The sequence below is a fragment of the Haliotis rubra genome, unplaced genomic scaffold, assembly GCF_003918875.1.
Source record: "Haliotis rubra isolate DU_JTF1 unplaced genomic scaffold, ASM391887v1 Scf455, whole genome shotgun sequence".
In the NCBI taxonomy this organism is placed as follows: Eukaryota; Metazoa; Mollusca; class Gastropoda; order Lepetellida; family Haliotidae; genus Haliotis; species Haliotis rubra.
Window position 1 is genome coordinate 58960 of NW_025767141.1, and position 25545 is coordinate 84504.

The following is a 25545-nucleotide window of genomic DNA, read 5'->3' on the forward strand; positions in this document are numbered from 1 at the left end:
TGCAGCTTCAAGACGGTGCAAGGACACGCCTAAGTATTAGCAGCAAGGAAAGGTCAGGTTAAAAACTGTGCACATTCCAAGGTTGAGATGACAGGGCAGTATTTTGAAAAGTTTTGTTGCAGATAATAGTATGTACTTTTACTTAGCGCATTGCAAGGACCTGTGGTGTGATGAAGGGTTTAATTATATTTTTTCAGATCAATACCATTACGACAAAGTGAGTGAGGCAGTGAGTTAAGGATTATGCCGCTTTTAGCAACATTCCAGCAATATCATGGCGGGGTACACCAGAAATTGGCTTTGCACATTGCACCCATGCTCGGAATCGAATCCGGGAAAAAGTTCGTTTCGAAACAAACAAGTTAAATTTGTATATATTTGATTGTTGACATTACATTTTCAACATAAACTGAGAAATGTTCTCTCTGAGCTACACACCGTCGATAATTATGAGTATTTCATTATAGTACAGTCAAACACCCTTGTGTCGAACTTTGATAAGGTTTGTGTGGATGAAAATGTCCCGTATTCTTTCGTTCTTCATTTAATTTCTGTTTTCTCGAATTTCGGATAGTTCGAAGTATTTAAGCGGGTTACGAGAGGGTAAAGAAATACTTGTAAAATACATCTCATCAGGAAATACAAGCTATGCATAGAGACCATAAGACTGCATTCAGACATCCCCTGAACGGCCTAGTCAGCGACGTGTATGTTGTATTACACAACCAAAAACTATCTGGCTGATCTTTAAGTCAGCTTACTAAGTCCAAATATGATTGCGACACAATTTGAGGATGTAATTTTCATGTATGTGCCTGCGTGTGTTTTGGGGGGATTTTTTTCTCTCTTTTGTTCATGTTAAGACTTAAGCAAAATACTAAACTTTAACTGCGAGTAACATTAAATACTGATCGCAAATTTGTTGCCAATAGTCAGTGGAAGCTAACTGCACACAGTAATTGTTCTTTGGGTCATTCATAATGTCAAGACGAAAGGGTCGTTCACATACATAGCAAAGGAGGCAGTGTTATTATTTAGAAATATCAAAAATAACGACAGATCCTGATCTGCATATGTAGCTGCTTTATATCGCAAAGTTGTATTGCAGAACATACCGACAAATAGGTTTGTTATGGAAGTTGTTTGTGTTTTATCACGTTAACATTTAAAAACTTTCAGATTGAAATACTTTCTACGAATTATGCCATGTTTTTTCTTTTCGGAATTGACCTGACATAATGTGTCTTTGAAAATTAATTTGGAACCAACTCAGAATAATGCTTTTAGGGCCACTTTCACTTTCAGTATGGTTCAAAGAACATTATAGATCTCTGTGAACCGTCTGGTATGAGTGTATTGGTGTTAATCTGGACTTTTTTGCCTTGATTTACCGTCTCTATGAACCGTCTGGTATGAGTGTATTGGTGTTAATCTGGACTTTTTTGCCTTGATTTACCGTCTCTATGAACCGTCTGGTATGAGTGTATGGGTGTTAATCTGGAAGTATGTGCCCAGATTTACCCTTCTGTGAGGAATAATGATTAACTGTTACCACTGGGTGACTGAGAAACTATGGTTTTATCTCTGTTGGGGTTGTGTATAACCCAACCCTCTAGGTTGCCTTACCGCCGCACGTCAAGAAACTAGCCGACGATGGTAGCCATTTACAGCTTCCCCTATGAAAAGAAAACACTTGTTATTACCAACAGTTTTATTGACGTTTCTACATCACAATTGAATGTAGATTCTGCTTATGCACACTTGATGTCCGCTGGCTTCAGTTTGTCCACCTCGTCACACTGGCGTTTGTCCACAGGACTCACCCTGTTCTTAGGATCACTGCAGTAGGTGTTCTTGAAACGCTGTGGACAGGTGAGTGATTGAAATGAATATTGATCGTCATTTGGCTTGTAATCAAATGTATAATATATATATTATATATATATATATATATATATATATATATATATATATATATATATATATATTGAGTTAAGGATATATATACATATCATAATCAAATCAGAAAGTTACACAGGCTGTAAGCGAGATTCCAACCCTCAACTAAACACACGGCTTTTCTAAAATGATGTTGGCCGACGTAGTGAGTGAGCATTTTAACTTTTGGCCTGTGGGCACTTGGGAAGTTTTAGATATGGACGTTTGTGTTCATCATGAAAATGCAACTCTAGTACTGGAGAGGGATGTTGGCAAGAAGCGTGAGCATAACTCGGACAACATTTAATGACTTCCAATATGAGTTCATAATAACTATGACTACATTTATAAGTTAACTTGGTTTGTTGGAATATTCGCGATGTCGAATAGCAAGAGTTGTCTATTTACTTACAGTGTACTGCAACATTAGGAAGTCGGCTTTGCTAACATCTGAAAAGAGATACAAATGCAAGAGATTGCTGTTGTACTTTTTGATCCCTGTTATAATTCCATTCAGCCTTTTCTTCATAGAAATACTGTTGTCATAGGCACCCCATCATTGAGTAATTCAAATGTCAAATATCCCCCGCTGGATCCACCAACATTTTGCTGAGGCAAGGAGGTTGACTGATTGTTAAAGTATGAACGAGACATTTATAGCCAGTCATCATCTTGTCTCAGGTACACCAAACCACCAACATCTTCCTGAGGCAAGGAGGTTGACTGACTGTTAAAGTATGAACTAGACATTTATAGCCAGTCATCATCTTGTCTCGGGTACATCAAACCACCAGCATCTTCCTGAGGCAAGGAGGTTGACTGGCTGTTTATGTGGAAACTACACATTTATAGCCAGTCATCATCTTGTCTCGGGTACATCAAACCACCAACATCTACCTGAGGCAAGGAGGTTGACTGAATGTTTATGTGGAAACTACACATTTATAGCCAGTCATCATCTTGTCTCGGGTACATCAAACCACCAACATCTTCCTGAGGCAAGGAGGTTGACTGACTGTTTAAGTGGATGTTGGACATTTATCGTCAGTTATCTCGGGAAGTCAAGTAAAAACGGAAGGATACACATTTTGAAAATATATCTTACTGAAAGTAAGAAATCCGCCTGCGTTTGCGGCAAAAGATCTGGCCATGTATCTGCTGTACTCTTCGGAGAAGCCGTACCGACACAGAAGCCTGGTCACGACCTCCCACTCTTTCCTGACACAAATGTCATCTGTAGGTTAAATTGAAAAATACAATGTTTTTCACAGAAAACGTATGACACAGTTGTTTGGTTCTTCGGGTTCTGTTATCGCCATCAAGATCATCATCACCATCATCATTAGCATCAGTCTTCCTATTCTTAAGATCATATTCAAATATAAACCAAAGAAAGTTTCAAAATTCAAAGATAAAATAAATATTACTGTTCTTTAGCTATCAACATATGCTAAGAGGCAATCTTTACAACGCAAGATCCTACCGAAATTAAATGAAACACAAATATTTTCCTTTTCTATGTGCAGCCTGTTGACATCTTGATATTTAAGATGTGACAATATTTTTAGCCGAATTATAGTATGATCAGAAATTATTGAGAATTTTAAGAATATGTTTTATTGGATTTCTAGCATAAACAACCTTGACAAGCTATCAAGTGCTTGGTTTCATTCAAGAGAGACAACTCCGTTAATCCTTTTTCATTAGTTTGTGAAGGGTTATCCCCCTTTGTTTACTTGCTAGCAGACGACATTTTCAGTGATCCTCAGTATGGATGATTTAGAGAAGAGGAAGTTGATTTTAGAGTATTATAACAAGGACATCAGATCAGCTAAAGTGATTTCAAGTAGAACAAGCATCCCTTTGTCCACTGTTTATCGTGTTTTGAAAAATATATTAATTGGATATGTCATTGAGCACCAGGGAGGCGCAGGGAGGCCCAGAAGATTGACTGTCGGTGACAGGAGGTGGCTTTGTATTCGTGGTTCAAAAAACAAACGAAGGAGTTTAGAAAACTTAAGGCTGGAAATGATTGATAGAGGAACTGTGGCTGTCTTTAAGGAGACAATTAGAACTGAGCTGCATGCAATGGGTTGGCAGAAAAGTCGAGGAATTCCATCACAGATGATGAAACCTGAACAAAAGCCGCGAAGGTTCAACTGGTGCTTACAGAATAGAAACTTTAACTGGGAAAATGTGATTTTCTCAGATGTTTCCTAATACACTGAAATTCTGGACCAAACAAACTGAAAACCCTTTGTATCAGCGCCCAAAGTAAAGTCTGAAACCTAACGTGTGGGGTGGCATATCTGTGTTAGGGGCAACGCCCCTCTGTGTATTTGAAGGGAATATGTTCACTGAGCGGTACACAGATATTTTCGAGGGACATTTACTTCCATCTGCACACATGTTCTATGGAAAGTTTTGCATTTTCCAGCGGGACAACGACCCAAAGCATCGTTTAAAGCATTCACAGGCCCGGTTTTGGACCCGAAATATGACATTATTAGATTGCCCAAGCTATAGCCCTGACCTAAATCCAATACAAAATGTTTGGGGACTTATGAAGGAAAGTATCAATAAGAAAAAACTGACAAATATTGCTGAAATGAAAGAAGGGATGGTCCGATATTGGGACAGCATGGACCACGTCTTTCTAACTTCTTTGATCAGTAGTATGCCCCGCCGCATTGAAGCCTGCATTGCTGCCCATGGTGACTTGACAAAATACTAACTGTTCACCTGTCTTTGAATCTGGAGTTATGTTCTGCTAATATTCACATTTAATACGTGAGTAATGAGTGAAAAAATATATAAAAAATTACAATCCTAAATTCTCAATAATTTCTGGTTGTACTGTATATTATAAACTACTATGAAAATGCAAGTTGTCTGTTTCAACAAAAGTTTATAAATTGACCAGTATATCAAGTCTTCAGTTTAAGGCGGGATATATTCACAAGGTCTGTACAATTGAGAAATCTTTGCGATATCTAAACCAAACACAAAATATAGAAGTAACGATAAAACATGTTATCAGACTTATGTCAGACGTTTCAAGGAATGTTTACCTGATTATTTAACATTAGTAAGTGAGTTTGTACATTGTAGACTAGCTATGTGGGAAATCAAACCAGGGTCTTCGGGATGACTAAGCCACCGCCTCTATTTGACACGAGCTTCAATATGATATCATAGATTATTAAGAACCGACAGTACAAAGTAAAGGCAAAACATCAACATCGTTAGATATCAGCCTCAAATGGCTTCACCATTGTCTCATATTTCCGCCATCTTTGGTACTTGATCACGTGATAAGTCACGTCATATCCGGTAACATTCTCACTTTCCGGAGGGCTAAAAGGTACACTGACATACAGTTATTTTACGGAGTGTTTTTCTTCAAAGGGGTTCCCCTGCCCCCATCGCATCTCTTTTGGTTTCGGTCGATGGCTAAACGAAACTTACCGTCGTAGTTGTAATTCAGGTAATCTTTGCCCGCGTCACTGAAGGTCACTCTGCCGTCATGGTTGAGGTCGTTGTCATCGGTAGCAGCACAGAATTTCCCCACCAGCTCCTCAGGAGGGTTGCAGCGGGTAAGCAGATAAGAAAGGAGCCTTCAAGAAGAGACAGATAGTGAATCGAGGGAGTCAAAATTGGTTTCTAACTTGGTGATGTTTAGTATCATTAAAACAATTGTAACAGTTTGTTTTCCTTGTTTGTTTGTTGTTTAAGGCTGCATTCAGCAATATTGCAGCTATATTGCAGCGGTTTGTAAATAATCGAGACTGGACCAGACAATCCAGTGATCAACAGCATGAGCATCGATCTACGCAACTTTGATACGCAGTGATCCTCACCACACGATCCCGTTAGTCGCCCATAAGACAAGCCTAATTAGAATCCTGATCGTGTCTGGTGAATGTCTTGATATACCTGGGGAAACCACAGATCCCACAGAAGAAGATGGCGAACACGGCAAGTCGAAGGGCAAGCATTCTGCAAAAGAAAACCAGATATAGGTGATGACGGTTGAATTTGCCATTACAATTTCAAAATATCAAAAGTGCTATTGCGCAAAGGCAAACGACAAAGTAGTGGCTTGTGACCGTCAGTCAGTCAGAAGCATATTCAGCGGACAGTGAGGGTGGCAACTTTATATGCCCTACGACTGAAAAGGAAAATTGTCATTAATCAGCACTGATGTATAAAGACCAAGTTAAATGTTGTAGTAAAGTTCTGAAAAGTACGAACCTGTCTGAATGTGCTGGTTAACGAACGACTCGAGATGTGGCCAGATCTGTCTCCGACCGTTCAGTATGTGCTAAAGCTCCGCCCCATGGGGAGGCTGACGCAAAAAGCTTTGGCAGGTGAGGGTGCCGACGAGGGGTAACCATATTTTGTAAACTGAATTTTATAATCGTCTCCGTTTGTGGTACTGTAAGTAAATGGTACAGGTAACACTATTAAAATAATTTTGTAATATTTTTTGTGATTTTAAATGGAACATTCAAGATACTCAAAGTAACTGATTACGTAAGGTGCGTGAGCGTGTGTGAGTGAGTGGATGTGTGTTCCTACCCTGAAGGCGCCAGTCGCTGCTCACAATATCAATCACTGGATGATCTGACCAAGACGCATTATTTACCAGCAGTCGCTGTATAGCTGGAGTATTGTTGAGTGCGACATTAAACAACAATGCAATTTAAAACATGAAAAGCGTCGTGTCCAGAGAATACTTGTGATTTCTATGAATTTACCCCTTGACAATGCGTCAATCCAAAACACTATACAACAAGGCGCTCGAACATCTGTACATCCCTGCTCGTCGTGGTTTTAGATATCCGTGTGTGAGAAGTTTTAAACACAAACTAGTCACAGGAAACGAGATTTCTTGGCGCTGCCCTGACACAATCTATTTTGGGACTGGTCCTGCATCAGATGACATCGTCTTAAGAGTGAGCAGTAACCACAACCATCCGTCAGTTCAGAATGACGTAAACGCAGTGTCCATAAAATAAAACTCACTGAGTGAGTAAGTGACTGAGGTTAGTTTGACGCCGTTTTAGCAATATTTCAGCAATATCATGGTGCGGGACACCACATATGTGCTGTACACATTGTCTTGGCATGACAAGCGATCGCTTTAACCACGAGGCTACCCCACCACCCCATAAAATGGAGTGATAAAATACATTAGCACCATAACATAAAACTATACAACATTAATAGATATGTTAAATGTTGCAGATGTTTATAGACTGTGACTGACAAGGTTCCGTAATGTATAATGATAATACATTGGTGTGATTATGTAAATAATTGAAGGACTGTTGTAATTGTAATTTATTAATTTAAGACTACTTAGGCTATGGTGGGCATCAAAATCAATAGCACCAACTGTTCTTAGATTGCAATATTTGAAAGGCACTGAACCATTCTCTTACGGACATCCTTCCATTCTTCCATGGTTACCGGCCAGCAAGACCTTGTTATGCAGTATAATATCGTGTATCAAAAGCTTTCAGGCTGACCGGGATTGAATATCTATATGACTGCATAGTTGACTGCATTGCTGCAGGGTTTCCTGCATGACTGAATGGTTGTCTTTAGGAGTACACATGTGACTGAATGGCTTTCTATAGGAGTACACATGTGACTGAATGGTTCTCTGTAGGAGTACACATGTGACTGAATGGTTGTCTGTAGGAGTACACATGTGACTGAATGGTTGTCTATAGGAGTACACATGTGACTGAATGGATTTCTATAGGAATACACATGTGACTGAATGGTTCTCTGTAGGAGTACACATGTGACTGAATGGTTGTCTGTAGGAGTACACATGTGACTGAATACACATGTGACTTTCTATAGGAGTACACATGTGACTGAATGGTTCTCTGTAGGAGTACACATGTGACTGAATGGTTGTCTGTAGGAGTACACATGTGACTGAATGGCTTTCTATAGGAGTACACATGTGACTGAATGGTTCTCTGTAGGAGTACACATGTGACTGAATGGTTGTCTGTAGGAGTACACATGTGACTGAATGGCTTTCTATAGGAGTACACATGTGACTGAATGGTTCTCTGTAGGAGTACACATTTGACTGAATGGTTGTCTGTAAGAGTACACATGTGACTGAATGGTTGTCTGTAGGAGTACACATGTGACTGAATGGTTCTCTGTAGGAGTACACATGTGACTGAATGGTTGTCTATAGGAGTACACATGTGACTGAATGGTTGTCTGTAGGAGTACACATGTGACTGAATGGTCTGTCTTGATACTGAATGGTTGTTCTGTAGGAGCACACATGTGACTGAATGGTTGTCTGTAGGAGTACACATGTGACTGAATGGTTGTCTGTAGGAGTACACATGTGACTGAATGGTTGTCTGTAGGAGTACACATGTGACTGAATGGTTGTCTGTAGGAGTACACATGTGACTGAATGGTTGTCTGTAGGAGTACAGATGTGACTGAATGGTTGTCTGTAGGAGTACAGATGTGACTGAATGGTTGTCTGTAGGAGTACAGATGTGACTGAATGGTTGTCTGCAGGAGTACAGATGCGACTGAATGGTTGTCTGTAGGAGTACAGATGTGACTGAATGGTTGTCTGTAGGAGTACAGATGTGACTGAATGGTTGTCTATAGGAGTACAGATGTGACTGAATGGTTGTCTGTAGGAGTACACATGTGACTGAATGGTTGTCTGTAGGAGTACACATGTGACTGAATGGTTGTCTGTATGAGTACACATGTGACTGAATGGTTGTCTGTAGGAGTAAACATGTGACATGTCTTTAGGAATACACATGTGACTGAATGGTTGTCTGTAGGAGTACACATGTGACTGAATGGTTGTCTGTAGGAGTACACATGTGACTGAATGGTTGTCTTTAGGAATACACATGTGACTGAATGGTTGTCTGTAGGAGTACACATGTGACTGAATGGTTGTCTGTAGGAGTACACATGTGACTGAATGGTTGTCTGTAGGAGTACACATTTGACTGAATGGTTGTCTATAGGAGTACACATGTGACTGAATAGCTTTCTATAGGAGTACACATGTGACTGAATGGATGTCTGTAGGAGTACACATGTGACTGAATGGTTGTTTGTAGGAGTACACATGTGACTGCATGGTAGTCTGAAGGAGCACACGTGTGACTGAATGGTTGTCTGTAGGAGTACAGATGTAACTGAATGGTTGTCTGTAGGAGTACACATGTGACTGAATGGTTGTCTGTAGGAGTACAGATGTGACTGAATGGTTGTCTGTAGGAGTACACATGTGACTGAATGGTTGTCTGTAGGAGTACACATGATGCGACTGAATGGTTGTCTGTGTTACAGATTCGACTGAATGGTTGTCTGTAGGAGTACAGATGTGACTGAATGGTTGTCTGTAGGAGTACAGATGTGACTGAATGTTTGTCTGTAGGAGTACAGATGTGACTGAATGGTTGTCTGTAGGAGTACAGATGTGACTGAATGGTTGTCTGTAGGAGTACACATGTGACTGAATGGTTGTCTGTAGGAGTACACATGTGACTGAATGGTTCTCTGTAGGAGTACACATGTGACTGAATGGTTGTCTGTAGGAGTACACATGTGACTGAATGGCTGTCTGTAGGAGTACACATGTGACTGAATGGTTGTCTGTAGGAGTACACATGTGACTGAATGGTTGTCTATAGGAGTACACATGTGACTGAATGGTTCTTCTGTAGAGAAGTACACATGTGACTGAATGGTTGTCTGTAGGAGTACACATGTGACTGAATGGTTGTCTGTAGGAGTACACACATGTGACTGAATGGTTGTCTGTAGGAGTACACATGTGACTGAATGGTTGTCTGTAGGAGTACACATGTGACTGAATGGTTGTCTGTAGGAGTACACATGTGACTGAATGGTTGTCTGTAGGAGTACACATGTGACTGAATGGTTGTCTGTAGGAGTACACATGTGACTGAATGGTTGTCTGTAGGAGTACACATGTGACTGAATGGTTGTCTGTAGGAGTACACATGTGACTGAATGGTTGTCTGTAGGAGTACACATGTGACTGAATGGTTGTCTGTAGGAGTACACATGTGACTGAATGGTTGTCTGTAGGAGTACACATGTGACTGAATGGTTGTCTGTAGGAGTACACATGTGACTGAATGGTTGTCTGTAGGAGTACAGATGTGACTGAATGGTTGTCTGTAGGAGTACAGATGTGACTGAATGGTTGTCTGTAGGAGTACAGATGTGACTGAATGGTTGTCTGTAGGAGTACAGATGTGACTGAATGTTTGTCTGTAGGAGTACAGATGCGACTGAATGGTTGTCTGTAGGAGTACAGATGTGACTGAATGGTTCTCTGTAGGAGTACACATGTTACTGAATGGTTGTCTGTAGGAGTACAGATTCGACTGAATGGTTGTCTGTAGGAGTACAGATGTGACTGAATGGTTGTCTGTAGGAGTACACATGTGACATGTCTTTAGGAATACACATGTGACTGAAGGATTGTCTGTAGGAGTACACATGTGACTGAATGTTTGTCTGTAGGAGTACACATGTGACATGTCTTTAGGAATACACATGTGACTGAATGGTTGTCTGTAGGAGTACACATGTGACTGAATGGTTGTCTGTAGGAGTACACATGTGACTGAATGGTTGTCTTTAGGAATACACATGTGACTGAATGGTTGTCTGTAGGAGTACACATGTGACTGAATGGTTGTCTGTAGGAGTACACATGTGACTGAATGGTTGTCTGTAGGAGTACACATTTGACTGAATGGTTGTCTATAGGAGTACGCATGTGACTGAATAGCTTTCTATAGGAGTACACATGTGACTGAATGGATGTCTGTAGGAGTACACATGTGACTGAATGGTTGTCTGTAGGAGTACACATGTGACTGAATGGTTGTCTGAAGGAGTGCACACGTGATTGAATGGATGTCTGTAGGAGTACACATGTGACTGCATGGTAGTCTGAAGGAGCACACGTGTGACTGAATGGTTGTCTGTATGAGTACAGATGTAACTGAATGGTTGTCTGCAGGAGTACACATGTGACTGAATGGTTGTCTGTAGGAGTACAGATGTGACTGAATGGTTGTCTGTAGGAGTACACATGTGACTGAATGGTTGTCTGTAGGAGTACAGATGTGACTGAATGGTTGTCTGTAGGAGTACAGATTCGACTGAATGGTTGTCTGTAGGAGTACAGATGTGACTGAATGGTTGTCTGTAGGAGTACACATGTGACTGGATGGTTGTCTGTAGGAGTACACATGTGACTGAATGGTTCTCTGTAGGAGTACAGATGTGACTGAATGGTTGTCTGTAGGAGTACACATGTGACTGAATGGTTGTCTGTAGGAGTACAGATGCGACTGAATGGTTGTCTGTAGGAGTACAGATGTGACTGAATGGTTGTCTGTAGGAGTACAGATGTGACTGAATGGTTGTCTGTAGGAGTACAGATGTGACTGAATGGTTGTCTGTAGGAGTACAGATGCGACTGAATGGTTGTCTGTAGGAGTACAGATGCGACTGAATAGTTGTCTGTAGGAGTACACATGTTACTGAATGGTTGTCTGTAGGAGTACAGATTCGACTGAATGGTTGTCTGTAGGAGTACAGATGTGACTGAATGTTTGTCTGTAGGAGTACAGGAGTGACTGAATGGTTGTCTGTAGGAGTACACATGTGACTGAATGGTTGTCTGTAGGAGTACACATGTGACTGAATGGTTGTCTATAGGAATACACATGTGACTGCATGGTTGTCTGTAGGAGTACACATGTGACTGAATGGTTGTCTGTAGGAGTACACATGTGACTGAATGGTTGTCTATAGGAGTACACATGTGACTGAATGGTTGTCTATAGGAGTACACATGTGACTGCATGGTTGTCTGTAGGAGTACACATGTGACTGCATGGTTGTCTGTAGGAGTACACATGTGACTGAATGGTTGTCTATAGGAGTACACATGTGACTGAATGGTTGTCTATAGGAATACACATGTGACTGCATGGTTGTCTGTAGGAGTACACATGTGACTGAATGGTTGTCTGTAGGAGTACACATGTGACTGAATGGTTGTCTATAGGAGTACACATGTGACTGAATGGTTGTCTATAGGAGTACACATGTGACTGAATGGTTGTCTGTAGGAGTACACATGTGACTGAATGGTTGTCTGTAGGAGTACACATGTGACTGAATGGTTGTCTGTAGGAGTACACATGTGACTGAATGGCTGTCTGTAGGAGTACACATGTGACAAATGGTTTTCTGTAGGAGTACACATGTGACTGAATGGTTGTTTGTAGGAGTACACATGTGACTGAATGGTTGTCTGTAGGAGTACACATGTGACTGAATGGTTGTCTGTAGGAGTAAACTTGTGACTGAATGGTTGTCTATAGGAGTACACATGTGACTGAATGGTTGTCTGTAGTAGTACACATGTGACTGAATAGTTGTCTGTAGGAGTACACACGTGACTGAATGGTTGTCTGTAGGAATACACATGTGACTGAATGGCTGTCTATAGGAGTACACATGTGACTGAATGGTTGTCTGTAGGAGTACACATGTGACTGAATGGTTGTCTGTAGGTGTACACATGTGACTGAATGGTTGTCTATAGGAGTACACTTGTGACTGAATAGTTGTCTTTAGGAATACACATGTGACTGAATGGTTGTCTGTAGGAGTACCCATGTAACTGAATGGTTGTCTGTAGGAGTACACATGTGACTGAATGGTTGTCTGTAGGAGTACACATTTGACTGAATGGTTGTCTGTAGGAGTACACATGTGACTGAATGGCTTTCTATAGGAGTACACATGTGACTGAATGGTTGTCTGTAGGAGTACACATGTGACTGAATGGTTGTCTTAAGGAATACACATGTGACTGAATGGTTGTCTGTAGGAGTACACATGTGACTGAATGGTTGTCTGTAGGAGTACACATGTGACTGAATGGTTGTCTTTAGGAATACACATGTGACTGAATGGTTGTCTATAGGAGTACACATGTGACTGAATGGTTGTCTGTAGGAGTACAAATGTGACTGAATGGTTGTCTGTAGGAGTACACATGTGACTGAATGGTTGTCTGTATGAGTACACATGTGACTGAATGGTTGTCTGTAGGAGTACACATGTGACTGCATGGTTGTCTGTAGGAGTACACATGTTACTGAATGGTTGTCTGTAGGAGTACAGATGCGACTGAATGGTTGTCTGTAGGAGTACAGATGTGACTGAATGGTTGTCTGTAGGAGTACACATGTGACTGCATGGTAGTCTGAAGGAGTACACGTGTGACTGAATGGTTGTCTATAGGAGTACACAGATGACTGAATGGTTGTCTGTAGGAGTACACATCTGACAATGGTTGTCTCTGTAGGAGTACACATGTGACTGAATGGTTGTTTGTAGGAGTACACATGTGACTGAATGGTTGTGTGTAGGAGTACGCATGTAATTGAATGGTTGTCTGTATGAGTACACATGTTACTGAATGGTTGTGTGTAGGAGTACGCATGTGACTGAATTGATGTTTGTAGGAGTACACATGTAATTTAAAGCTAATCTTTAGGAGTACACATGTAACTGAATGGTTGGTTGCAGGAGTACACATGTAACTGAATGGTTGTCTGTAGGATTACCCATGTAACTGAATGGTTTTCAGCGGGAGTATACATGTTACTGAATGGTTGTCTGTAGGAGTACACATGTGACTGAATGGTTGTCTGTAGGAGTATACATGTGACTGAATGGTTGTCTGTAGGACTACACATGTGACTGAATGGTTGCCTGTAGGAGTACACATGTTTCTGCATGGTTGTCTATAGGACTACACATGTGACTGAATGGTTGTCTGTAGGACTACACATGTGACTGAATGGTTGTCTGTAGGAGTACACATGTGACTGAATGGTTGTCTATAGGAGTACACATGTGACTGAATGGTTGTCTGTAGGACTACACATGTGACTGAATGGTTGTCTGTAGGAGTACACATGTGACTGAATGGTTGTCAGTAGGAGTGCACATGTGACTGAATGGTTGTCTGTATGAGTACACATGTGACTGAATGGTTGTTTGTAGGACTACACATGTGACACAATGGTTGTTTGTATGAGTACACATGTTACTGAATGGTTGTTTGTATGAGTACACATGTGACTGAATGGTTGTCTGTATGAGTACACATGTGACTGAATGGTTGTTTGTAAGACTACACCTGTGACTGAATGGTTGTTTGTAGGAATGCACATGTGACTGAATGGTTGTTTGTAGGAGTACACATGTGACTGAATGGTTGTCTTTAGGAGTACACATGCGACTGAATGGTTGTCTGTAGGAGTACACATGTGACTGAATGGTTGTTTGTAGGAGTACACATGTGACTGAATGGTTGTCTTTAGGATTACACATTTGACTGAATGGCTTTCTGTAGGAGTACACATGTGACTGAATGGTTGTCTGTAGGAGTACACATGTGACTGAATGGTTGTCTTTAGGATTACACATTTGACTGAATGGCTTTCTGTAGGAGTGCACATGTGACTGAATTTTTGTCTGTATGAGTACACATGTGACTGAATGGTTGTTTGTAGGAGTACACATGTTACTGAATGGTTGTTTGTAGGAGTACACATGTGACTGAATGGTTGTTTGTAGGAGTTCACATGTGACTGAATGGTTGTCTGTATGAGTACACATGTGACTGAATGGTTGTTTGTAGGACTACATATGTGATTCAATGGTTGTTTGTATGAGTACACATGTGACTGAATGGTTGTTTGTAGGACTACACATGTGACTCAATGGTTGTTTGTAGGAGTACAAATGTTACTGAATGGTTGTTCGTAAGAGTACACATGTTACTGAATGGTTGTTTGTATGAGTACACATGTTATTGAATGGTTGTTTGTATGAGTACACATGTGACTGAATGGTTGTTTGTAGGAATGCACATGTGACTCAATGGTTGTTTGTAGGAGTACACTTGTGACTGAATGGTTGTTTGTAGGAGTACTCATGTGACTGAATGGTTGTCTGTATGAGTACACATGTGACAGAATGGTTGTCTTTAGGAGTACACATGCGACTGAATGGTTGTCTATAGGAGTACACATGTGACTGAATGGTTGTTTGTAGGAGTACACATGTGACTGAATGGTTGTCTATAGGAGTACACTTGTGACTGAATGGTTGTCTTTAGGATTACACATTTGACTGAATGGCTGTCTGTGGGAGTGCACATGTGACTGAATGGTTGTCTGTATGAGTACACATGTGACCGAATGGGTGTTTGTAGGAGTACACATGTTACTGAATGGTTGTTTGTAGGAGTACACATGTGACTGAATGGTTGTTTGTAGAAGTTCACATGTGACTGAATGGTTGTTTGTAGGAGTACACATGTGACTGAATGGTTGTTTGTAGGAGAACACATGTGACTGAATAGTTGTTTGTAGGAGTACACATGTAACTGAATGGTTGTCTGTAGGAGTACACATGTGACTGAATGGTTGTCTTTAGGAGTACACATGTGACTGAATGGTTGTCTGTATATATACACATGTGACTGGTTGTCTCTATGGCTGTATGGTAGTCTTCATGGAAGCCGGTGAGCATCCTTGTTTGTCTACCTGACTGCATTGTTAACTGATTTCTTGTAAGTCTGCATGCTTGCTTATTTAAGTCTGTTTGGTGGGCTCGGTCAAGTGTTGTGTGATACAAAGTGAAAATGCAAGAATGCATCCGTTTTATATTGAGAAACTGTTACACAAGCAAGCGTGATATACGAAACGAGTGTGAAATTGTGTGCACAATTTTCACGGGTTTCGTATTAGTCGTATGGCACACTTGCAAGTGTAATTGTTTCTTTATTATCCATTTTATTCAAGTGCATTTGTGGACAGTTTTCATGGTAAGCAAGTTTGACGGCCCTCTTCATTGACGTCACGTTCAATTGTTTAATGACGTCACAAACGAAGAAATACAGAAACAGTGGTTACTGGGTAAAAGTGATTTGTGTTCACATGTACACATATGACATATATGACACTGGTTAGATATTCTTTTACCTTATGAGTAATCAATATAAATATGTATTTTTACACAAGGTAACATGTGATGTTATGATTAAGATTGCATTGCAGTCAACTCTCAATAAAGCAGTTCAGAAAAAAGCATGACTGTCCTTGATCCAAATAAAGTTTATTGAAGTGCGTTACATATAGTGACACCAACGGAGGTATAATTTGTCGTATCTTCCACACATGCTACATTACGACATTCAAGCATGCCGCTCAACATGTTATCTTTCATATCTACTCACAGTACGTTAAGCACATGCATATTTACGCTGATGGGGAGACGGACCCAGTGTTCACGAGTTTGAATGACTTGCAGATTAAATTAATCAGGACGGTCGAACAGAACATACAGGTCAAAATCTGGTGACAAAACATTTCTTGCACTTCGCTTGTAAGCAGGAGATACGCTTTCACAAAGAGTGCAACTGACTTTGTTGCTAAGTATACCAACGTCCAAAAGAAACTTGCAGCCGATTTGAAACTCTATAGCGAAAAAAACTACAAAACATAAATGACCATAATATACCGTATTATTTTTGCTGAATCTTATTCTCTCGTAACTGCCATGAGGAAAACCACCTTTTGATTTAAGTGATAACGCTCACAAACATTTTTTGATGAAAATACCCTTTCCATATTACCAACAAACATTTGCCAGGATATCTACAGGAATAAAAGTCATGTGCACTCAAACATACCAAGGAAAAATTATTATGAAAATGGATAGTAAAGAACATATTAAAATACTGTCCAGAAACTGCAGAGGCTTGAATAACTCTTTCAAGAGAGAACAGGTATTTAGGTTCCTCAGGAAAAGAAACGCAAATATCTTTTACCTGCAAGATGTACATTTTACTAAAGATAAAGAACAACTCATAAGGCGTCAATGGGGTTATAATTAAAATTACATAAGTCCTATAAAAGTGTAAGAATGGGCAATATAGAACATATTTTAGAGCAATTTGCAGATGGCACTACCTTAACCCTGAATGGATCAGAAAAGGAATTACAAGCAGTTTTCAACATTTTAATTTTTTCAGGACTCAAAGTGAATACTGAAAAGGCGAAATTAATTTGGATTTGCTCCAAAAAAAGATCTCGGATAAAACTGTGCAAGCATATGAATTTAGACTGGAATCACACAAAATTTAAACTTCTGGGTATTGATTTTGATATAGACCTAGAAAATATGCAAGACCTGAATTATTAAAATAAACTCACTTCAACTGAAAAGGAAATGAGAATGTGGTCAATTAGAAATTTAACTCCTATGCGGAGGAATGTCATTCTAAAATCTCTACTACTTCCCAAACTAAATCACCTGTCTTACCACATACTATTTCGGCTCACAAATTGAACTGGATAAAGAAAATCTTGCAAAATCCGCAAAAATATAAATACATTAATTTAATAAATTTTATTAAAAGATTTTCCATCCATTGAAAGCATTTTGTTGGCAGACCCTGTCTTTATAAAGAGAAATGTTTTACCATATGTCTCAAATATATTCTGGGGGGGATGTACTCCAAGACTTGGTGGATTATCTCACTAAACATTATGAAAATGTAGAACAAACTTCCGATGTACTTGCTCAATCCATTTGGTGGAATAATAATATAACAATTGATGGAAAACCAGTATTTTATTCAGAGTACTTCGAAAAAGGTATAGTTTATATTAATGATCTAATGAATGAGGACAGACTCTGCAATTTTTGTAGAATTACAAAGTCTGATATGAAAGTGGACTATTTAAGATTCCAGGGCTTGCGTCTGTTGCAACAATAGTATTTACTTTTTGTAACAGATTACGGCTATTTGTAATACGGATCAAACGTTTACGCCCATGTTGTTTCTACCTTACCATTGTATTTTATGCTGCATGTAGACGGCATCTGTAATAATTCTGCAGTGAAATGTTAATGTCCCACAAATTGTACATGATATTTCTTTCAAATGCTTATCGAACAAGCGATCCTGTATTTGTAACATGGAAATGGGAAATAAATGACTTCAATGAAAATAAAATAATATACGGTATTGTAAACATCAATAATGTGCAACAGCCCTGTGCGAACAGTCATAACAATACAATGAACAGTGAAATACATATGGCTGGTAATGTATATGAGGAGTACACAAAACAGTTTATCAGTGCATGTCCAAATGGTCAGCACGGCACAACATGACCATAGGTGGTGATGTGTGTCACCCTAGCATCGTGTGACCTCCATTGACTTGAATGCAGGAAAACACTCTCATACGCACTGAATTCGTCAGTCGCCTGATAACGTCAGGTGGGATGCGTCGCCATTCTTCATGGAAAGTCGCAATGAGTTCATGTTGGGATGTTGGGATGGTGTTGTCGCCATTGAATTTGTCTGTCCGTGATATGCCAAAGGTGCTCTGTGGGCTTACGGTCTGGAGAGTGAGCTGGCCTTGATAACACGTGACACTCACTCTCACTCAACGTGCGCATTTCCTTTATTGCGTTGTCGCATGATTGTAAGTGCAAAAGTATTAAACTGCTTCACAAAAGTTAATTTGGAAACAAAGACACATTGGGTATTCTGTGTAAATTTACCATTACCATTTATATAATACACAAAATATTCTTACGATATGTATAACATCACATTTTGAGCAAAAGTTGCATGCCGCCAGTGACGGTGTATATATTTGTTGCTTCAGAAATAACACTATTGATAACAGTATTGATCTTTCCATGCATCATGCTGAACTTTACTGTGAGATGGTCATTTAACCTAATATTTGGGGATATTAGTCAAATCGTAATGAAATTCCATTGTCGCCAATTCTTTGGTACTTTACGTTATGGTCCAAAAGAAAGAAAAGAACTTCAAAAGAAAAAAGAATACATCAAGTAACCTTAAGAAAGTAATCGCTCATGCTTTTTTGAAGACATTGAATACCAAATCCATTTGTTGTAATAACTTGTAAAACTGTAAATATGTTGGGAAGATACAGTATACAGTATATATAACGGGGTATTTTACATTAAGACGTTATAAGACCTTATACATGACCTGAGCACATCTATGTGATCATCTGGTCAGGAATATGCAACCTTGTTCCCTTTCCTGTCTCCTACAGTCGCATTATAATAATGACTGATGTATTTTACGTTACGTATTCCATATATGGCTATTTAACATCACATAATGTGCATACGTCACTAACAAATTTGATGACGCTATGAAAACAATCATGTTGTGGCGTCATTCATGCTGATTTCAATGTGCGTGCTGCTCATGATCAGAAGCTCTGGTGGGTTAAATCATCGGCATGTAAATACTGAACTTTCAACCTTATATGTTTTGTATATGTGTACAAGTCAAACTGCTAAACGTTTATCAATGCATGTAAGGAAGAGTGTGTGAGTGAGTGAGTGAGTTTAGTTTTACACCTCACTCAGCAATATTCCAGCTATATGGCGGCGGTCTGTAAATAATCGAGTCTACACCAGACAATCCAGTGATCAACAGCATGAGCATCGATCTGCGCGATTGGGAACCGATGACATGTGTCAACTAAGCCAGCGAGCCTGACTACCCGATCCCGTTAGTCGCCTCTTACGACAAGCATGGGTTACTGAAGGTTCATTCTAACCCGGATCTCCTCGGGGTGCATGTAAGGAAGATATTCTTATAACATATATTATATATGTTTGCTAATGCAAAACATACTGAAATTACCACGTTGCTTTAATAACGTTATGGGTACAGTTCAGTGTTCTTGCAACATGAGTCTGTGGTGCCCCCATTTGCAACATTCCTAATAGGGCTGTAACGATGCTTCGAACTATCGATGGATTGCAATTGTTGAGTCTCCGATAGCAATTAATCGATGCATCGATAGTATGTGTACCTATCGATAGTTTAGTAATTGACTTCAGTTGGTAAATATGCAGCGCAAAATACAGGATAATTGGGTGCAGACTTGCAGCTTCATTGAGTTTAATTTCATGTTTTAACTATTTATTTGATCAGGGTTTTAAGTTTCTAGTCAGTTATTAAAAGAGACTGAAACTACTTCAACTTGTTTTGATTCCTATAAACTATATATTCATTTGGAAAATGACTTCAAATGAGACAAGTAAAGAAGAAAATACTATTGCAATAGTATTGCAATAGTTGATCGCAATAGAATATCGCTATCGATATCGCTATCGCAATAGTATGTTGCAATAGGCTATCGCTATCGCAATAGTAGTTGTATCTTTAAATCTCTTTACCTGCGTTGACTGACTTGTACATTCATAACTACTACAGCTTATAATTACAACAATACCTTAATCAGTGCAACTACTACAGCTTTTAAGTACAACAATGCCAAATGTAGTATTTTGACCTTAGGCTGGTTATGGAAAGACTGACTGACTGAGTTTTGGTTTTACGCCGCTTTTAGCAATATTCCAGCAACATCACGGCGGGGGACACCAGAAATGGGCTTCACACATTGTACCCATGTGGGGATTCGAACCCGGGTCTTCGGCGTGACGAGCCAACGCTTTAACCATTAGGCTACCCCACCGCCACCCCCACCCACACACCACACACACACACACCGACATAAATATTAGATACATAACTGGATGTGGTAGACAAACAAACCACTCGAGCCCCGTTGTTTTTATGTTTGTTTGTTATTTAACGCTGATCTCAACAATATTCAACCTATATGACGGTGTCTGTAAATAATCAAGTAACAAATCCAGTGATTGACATCATGAGCATCAAACAACCACCAAGTCAGCTACCCTGACCACCCAGTCCCGTTAGTCGATTCTCTTACGACAAGCATGGGCTGCTCAAGATCAATTTTAACCCGGATCCCCAAAGACCCGGTCATTGATAACCACATGCTATTGAGATACAGCGCCTGACAGGTTTACTTCCGCATATGTGAAGAAATAAAACCACATGTTGTGGCTGCTTAGTCGAGCCGGGACACACTGTTTCTGATCGGATAATGATCTTTTGAGTCCGAGCACAAATTCAGCACAAATTCAGCATTAAGTCGATATCTTGTTTGCGTTGTTCTATGATGTTTATGTTTGGTGTGTTCTGTGTATCAAATAGGCAATATTAGATGTGACGTCTGACTCTTTGACTCTGTATTCACTCAGGCCCACCAACGAGTCCATGACTGATGTTGACACACGTCAAGTTCTGGATGACCTCAAAGCTCTCGACACCAACAAAGATGGCAGCCTCACTTCCGCCGAGATGAACGACCGTACATTTGCAGCCACCTTCGACAGTTCCCTCACACGTAAAATCATTTTAGTATTCATGCAGAGGTTATCAAGAACCACCTTGTTGACCTGGCATCACAACTAATTCTGTCTTATGTTCCTGTCTTGAGCAACTATCGGTTTGGTTGATCTTTGCGCCTAACGTTGGGTTTTAATCGTTGCACCTACATTTGGGATGTTTTTGTCCTGTACAGTTCACTTTGGATGGCTGCACCTCCATTTCGCACGAACTTGTAGTGCACAGTTTACCTTGGAGTCGATTGTTTCAAGTCCATTTGCCATGTTCCCGTCCTGAACAGTTAATGCTTCAGTCGATGGGCTGCAATTACATTTCGAAGGTTTTTGTTCTTGGCAGTTAACGTTGGAGGCGATGGTTGTACCTAAATTTGGGATGTTCTTGTCCTGTATAGTTAAAAGGTCCATGGTTGCAAACACATTTGTCATGTTCTTGTCTTGTACAGAAACCGCTGGGGTTGACCGTTGCACCTACGCAATGCTGGAGAAGAAGCGGTATGACATCAGCAGGGGAGTTGCAGGCCGCGTCTTCGACGTTGTCGACGTGAACAAAGACCTCAAGCTCAGCGCTGCGGACAAAGACGATGCTGCATTCAAGCTGCTCGAGAAGGATGGTAGGATATACGATACCTTGCATAGATTTTGTTGTACAAGATTACACAACCCCAAAACATTAAGCCTCTGCTTTTGGTAGCCATATTGTTTAAAGATCGTTGCCCAATCCTGTCACCTGATGCCTGTCGCCTGATGAGACTCCATGCTCATGATTTTTACCAAACAGCCTCATAAGTTTCAGAATATGGAACATGACAAAACATCGAAAGTTTGTTTCTTTGAGTTTTGAGTTTGACCAACTTGAATGTAGAAAATGCCTAATTTACATAAGTCAGTTGTACTGTCCTTCATTTCTGGCCGTTATTTTGCCAGTTCCATGATTTTAATCACTGGATTGTCTCGTTCTTGCTCGTTTATTTACACGTAGCTGTAATGTTGTGGAGTGTGGCGTTAAAAAACCAAAACAAACACAACGATAAGAATTCACAACATAATGACTAATTTTTATCTGAAGGTAATGGCAAAGTGTCTGTGTGTGAAGCTTTCCAGGGCTTCATGGCGGCGCTGCAAGATGCGGAAGAAAAGGCCTACATGCAAGAGGTATTTATGACGTCGTTTCGGCAATATTTAACCCAGTTAGGAAACTGGGGTATCCCACATTCATTGATCTCTAATACATAGCATAGATTTGTTCCACAAAATGCTTGGCAAAGTGTACTCAAAGCACTCGGAAATCCCCAGTATGGGCGTCGTATTAAATCGAAAACCAGAAAAGTGGTATGGTTGACGTCTGTATAAAGTCCTATCGCATTCTGATACTACATTTCTCCTTCAATGTGTCATAGAGACGCTTATCGCTTATCCATAGACATAACGGCATGAATGGTAGCTATGTATTGTGATTAATTGATGTCGGATTTTAAAAGTTGGAAATATTGAGAAAGAAGGTTATCTGACAAAACCTAAACTAGGAAACCGCTCTCTTTTTCATGGTTTGAAGGTTTGTCTTATCACATGACAGTTGTCACCCTTGGTTATGTGACAAAATAATGTTTGTATCTCCTTCTAATATGTTCTGGCAATGTATGTTGAAAGACTTTCTTCTAAAGATAGCTTAGGTGAACAAACTCTTCAGCCATTGATAATATTTGAGAATAAAACATATGTATATTATATATCTTTTCAAATCGTTATATCGTTGGTTCTGCACACTGTATTCCGTGCACTCGTAGATCTTCTGTATCAGTGTTGTAAGTCAGTTAACGAAAACTAAAATTACTGGATTTTGTAGTACTACAAACCCAACCTTTGCTCTTTTGTCAGGTGAAGTATACGGACATCGCCTACAAGTACAGGAAACGCTCACCCATATTTTTCCCTGGGTCCGACTAAATCACCATGTCTGTCCTGGCAAGACAAGGGGCAACGGTGTCCTGACTGCAAGGACGATAATGCTTTGTTAATAAAGTGGTACATACTGTTTGGATGAGTCGAATATCACGTTGATCAGTCGAATATTTACCGGGTGAACCCACTATCGCCTGGTTTGGTCGAATATCATGAAGGGGTGGGCCGAAAATCACGCGGATGATTCGAATATCTAAATCGGGTGAAACAATCACGTGGATGGTCTTATATAAGCTTCATGTTCATGAAAATCATCTTCCGTCTCAACAATTACCTTCATTCTTCTACTTTGAAATTATTAAATGTTTAAATACTCGACATTTGAACTGTTTGAGAGGCATTCTAGAAGTTGTTAGTAATGGAAATGACAAGTCTTTATGGATGATCAACTTCTTTATTGTACAATAGCGTCGTTTCGGTGTAGATACTTGTACCGTTGTCAAGCATGAGGACAATTGCCTCTTTCTACTTTGCCAGAACGAGTTTTTAGATCATGACGTTATCAGCACAAGCTTCACCCCCCTTTCTCTTCTCCTCTTATCTTCCTTCTTCTTCTCCTCGTCTTCCTTCTCCACCTCATCTTCTCCTTGTATAGAGCAAGTAACCACGGCTATTGTAACGCGGAAGTAAGGAGCACTCCTACAACATGTCTCCAGGGCAATTAAGGTGAAGCGAACACGCCTAAGTAAGAGCCTAGTGTCACTGAAGAAGTCGCTTGAACTGAAGAAAGAATTTCTAGACTTACAATACTTGACTCGCAACAATGAAAAAGAACTATTTGATACCACACAGCACACACGAGGTATTAGTGTACTACTCTTCGCAGGAATTCCTATCAACATTTTTTGCACGTGCTGTATTCAATGCGTGCCATCTGCTGAGTACTATAGAAACACAATTTAAGTTGATAGTGATGACCAGGCTAGCTATTATAGCCCTACGAACTTCTCAAGCCCATTCTGAACACATTGGCTACGTTCAAAGTTAAGAATTCTCAGGGCTACGAACGTTTCGAGAATAAGGGCCCTGGCACACTTCTAAAAAGTTTCGTTGTGTATCATTTATAAGAATAGTAAGTACTTTTACTAAGAGTGCGCTTGCCATTGTTATGACCAGTGGTGTGATGAAGGGTTTAATTATATATTCTCAGTCGCACTTAAAACATCAACTACTATTCCGAACAAAGCCAGATGCATTTTTCTACCCTCTTTCAATATATACTAGGCACATAAAGAAACTGTGCATACAAAAATTTAAAATCTAAATTTAAAAAGGATAAAGGAAAAAAATAAAGGATTTAGACTCAGAGATTAGTGACATGTATCCAACATGCATGCACGTTCCACGTTCCGTGACGTCAGTGGGTTCGTCCTTGAGACGTGCAATACGTTGTTGCACGTTCATTCCGGGAAAGAGAAACAGAGCAAATGAATGCCACACAATACTGTCACTTTGGAAACCTCAACCCCTGCCCTTGCGATCGTTCAAAAACTTAAACGGCTATTGAAACGCATAGCATGCCAAGGCTCACGTCTGCGGCCATTGGGATGGTCCGTGGGGAAATGTCTCAACGACAAGTGGCTGCACATTTCCACTGCCACCGGAATACCATTTCTGCACTGGTGAGACGCTACCAGAACACAAATGACGTCATCGATCGGCCACGTTCTGGACGTCCACGTGTAACAACGCCAAGACAGGACAGATGGATAAGGGTGACCCATCTTCGCCACAGGTTTCAGACTGCAGTGATGACTGCCCGAACCATCCCAGGACTTCGCCGTATCCATCCCAACACAGTTCGACAACGTTTACGTCATCACGGGATCAGACCACGACGTCCCGCCATACGGCCTATCCTGACACAACGTCATCGACAAGCTCGCCGAATGTGGTGCCGAAATCATGTCCGCAGAGCCTTGTTTTGGTGGAGAAATGTTGTTTTTACAGATGAGTCCAGGTTTAACATTTCCCATAGTGATGGACGTCAACGTGCCTATAGACACGTGGGAGAACGTTATGCACAGGCCTGTGTCTTGGAGAGGAATCGCTTTGGTGGTGGTTCCGTGATGATTTGGGGTGCAATAACAGCACGCCAAAGAACTCCTTTGGTGATTGTTCAGGGTAACTTAACTGGTGTGGGCTACAGGGATAAGATTCTTCGAACTGAGGCAATTCCTTTTCTGCACCGTCATGACCC

At 40.3% G+C, this 25545-nt stretch overlaps 2 protein-coding genes across 2 annotated transcripts in view; one reads left to right on the plus strand and one right to left on the minus strand.

Annotated features, from left to right (window-relative positions):
• Positions 1 to 1696: 1696 nt before the first annotated feature.
• Positions 1697 to 25545, minus strand: part of LOC124290065 — a 30077-nt gene continuing 6228 nt past the window's right edge. The window contains exons 2-6 of the mRNA XM_046726756.1: positions 5875 to 5937; positions 5407 to 5555; positions 3044 to 3172; positions 2351 to 2388; positions 1697 to 1862 (exon numbers count right to left, since the gene is read on the minus strand). Coding sequence (XP_046582712.1) covers positions 1752 to 1862; positions 2351 to 2388; positions 3044 to 3172; positions 5407 to 5555; positions 5875 to 5936 — 489 coding nt within the window. The 5' untranslated portion in view covers position 5937 and the 3' untranslated portion in view covers positions 1697 to 1751. The remainder of the gene's footprint in view (positions 1863 to 2350; positions 2389 to 3043; positions 3173 to 5406; positions 5556 to 5874; positions 5938 to 25545) is intronic.
• On the plus strand, positions 21245 to 23399 carry LOC124290066. Its single transcript, XM_046726757.1, has 4 exons — positions 21245 to 21385; positions 21830 to 21997; positions 22453 to 22538; positions 23262 to 23399. Exons 1-4 carry the CDS (start codon positions 21256 to 21258, stop codon positions 23328 to 23330), a joined length of 453 nt encoding a protein of 150 aa, XP_046582713.1. The 5' UTR covers positions 21245 to 21255; the 3' UTR covers positions 23331 to 23399.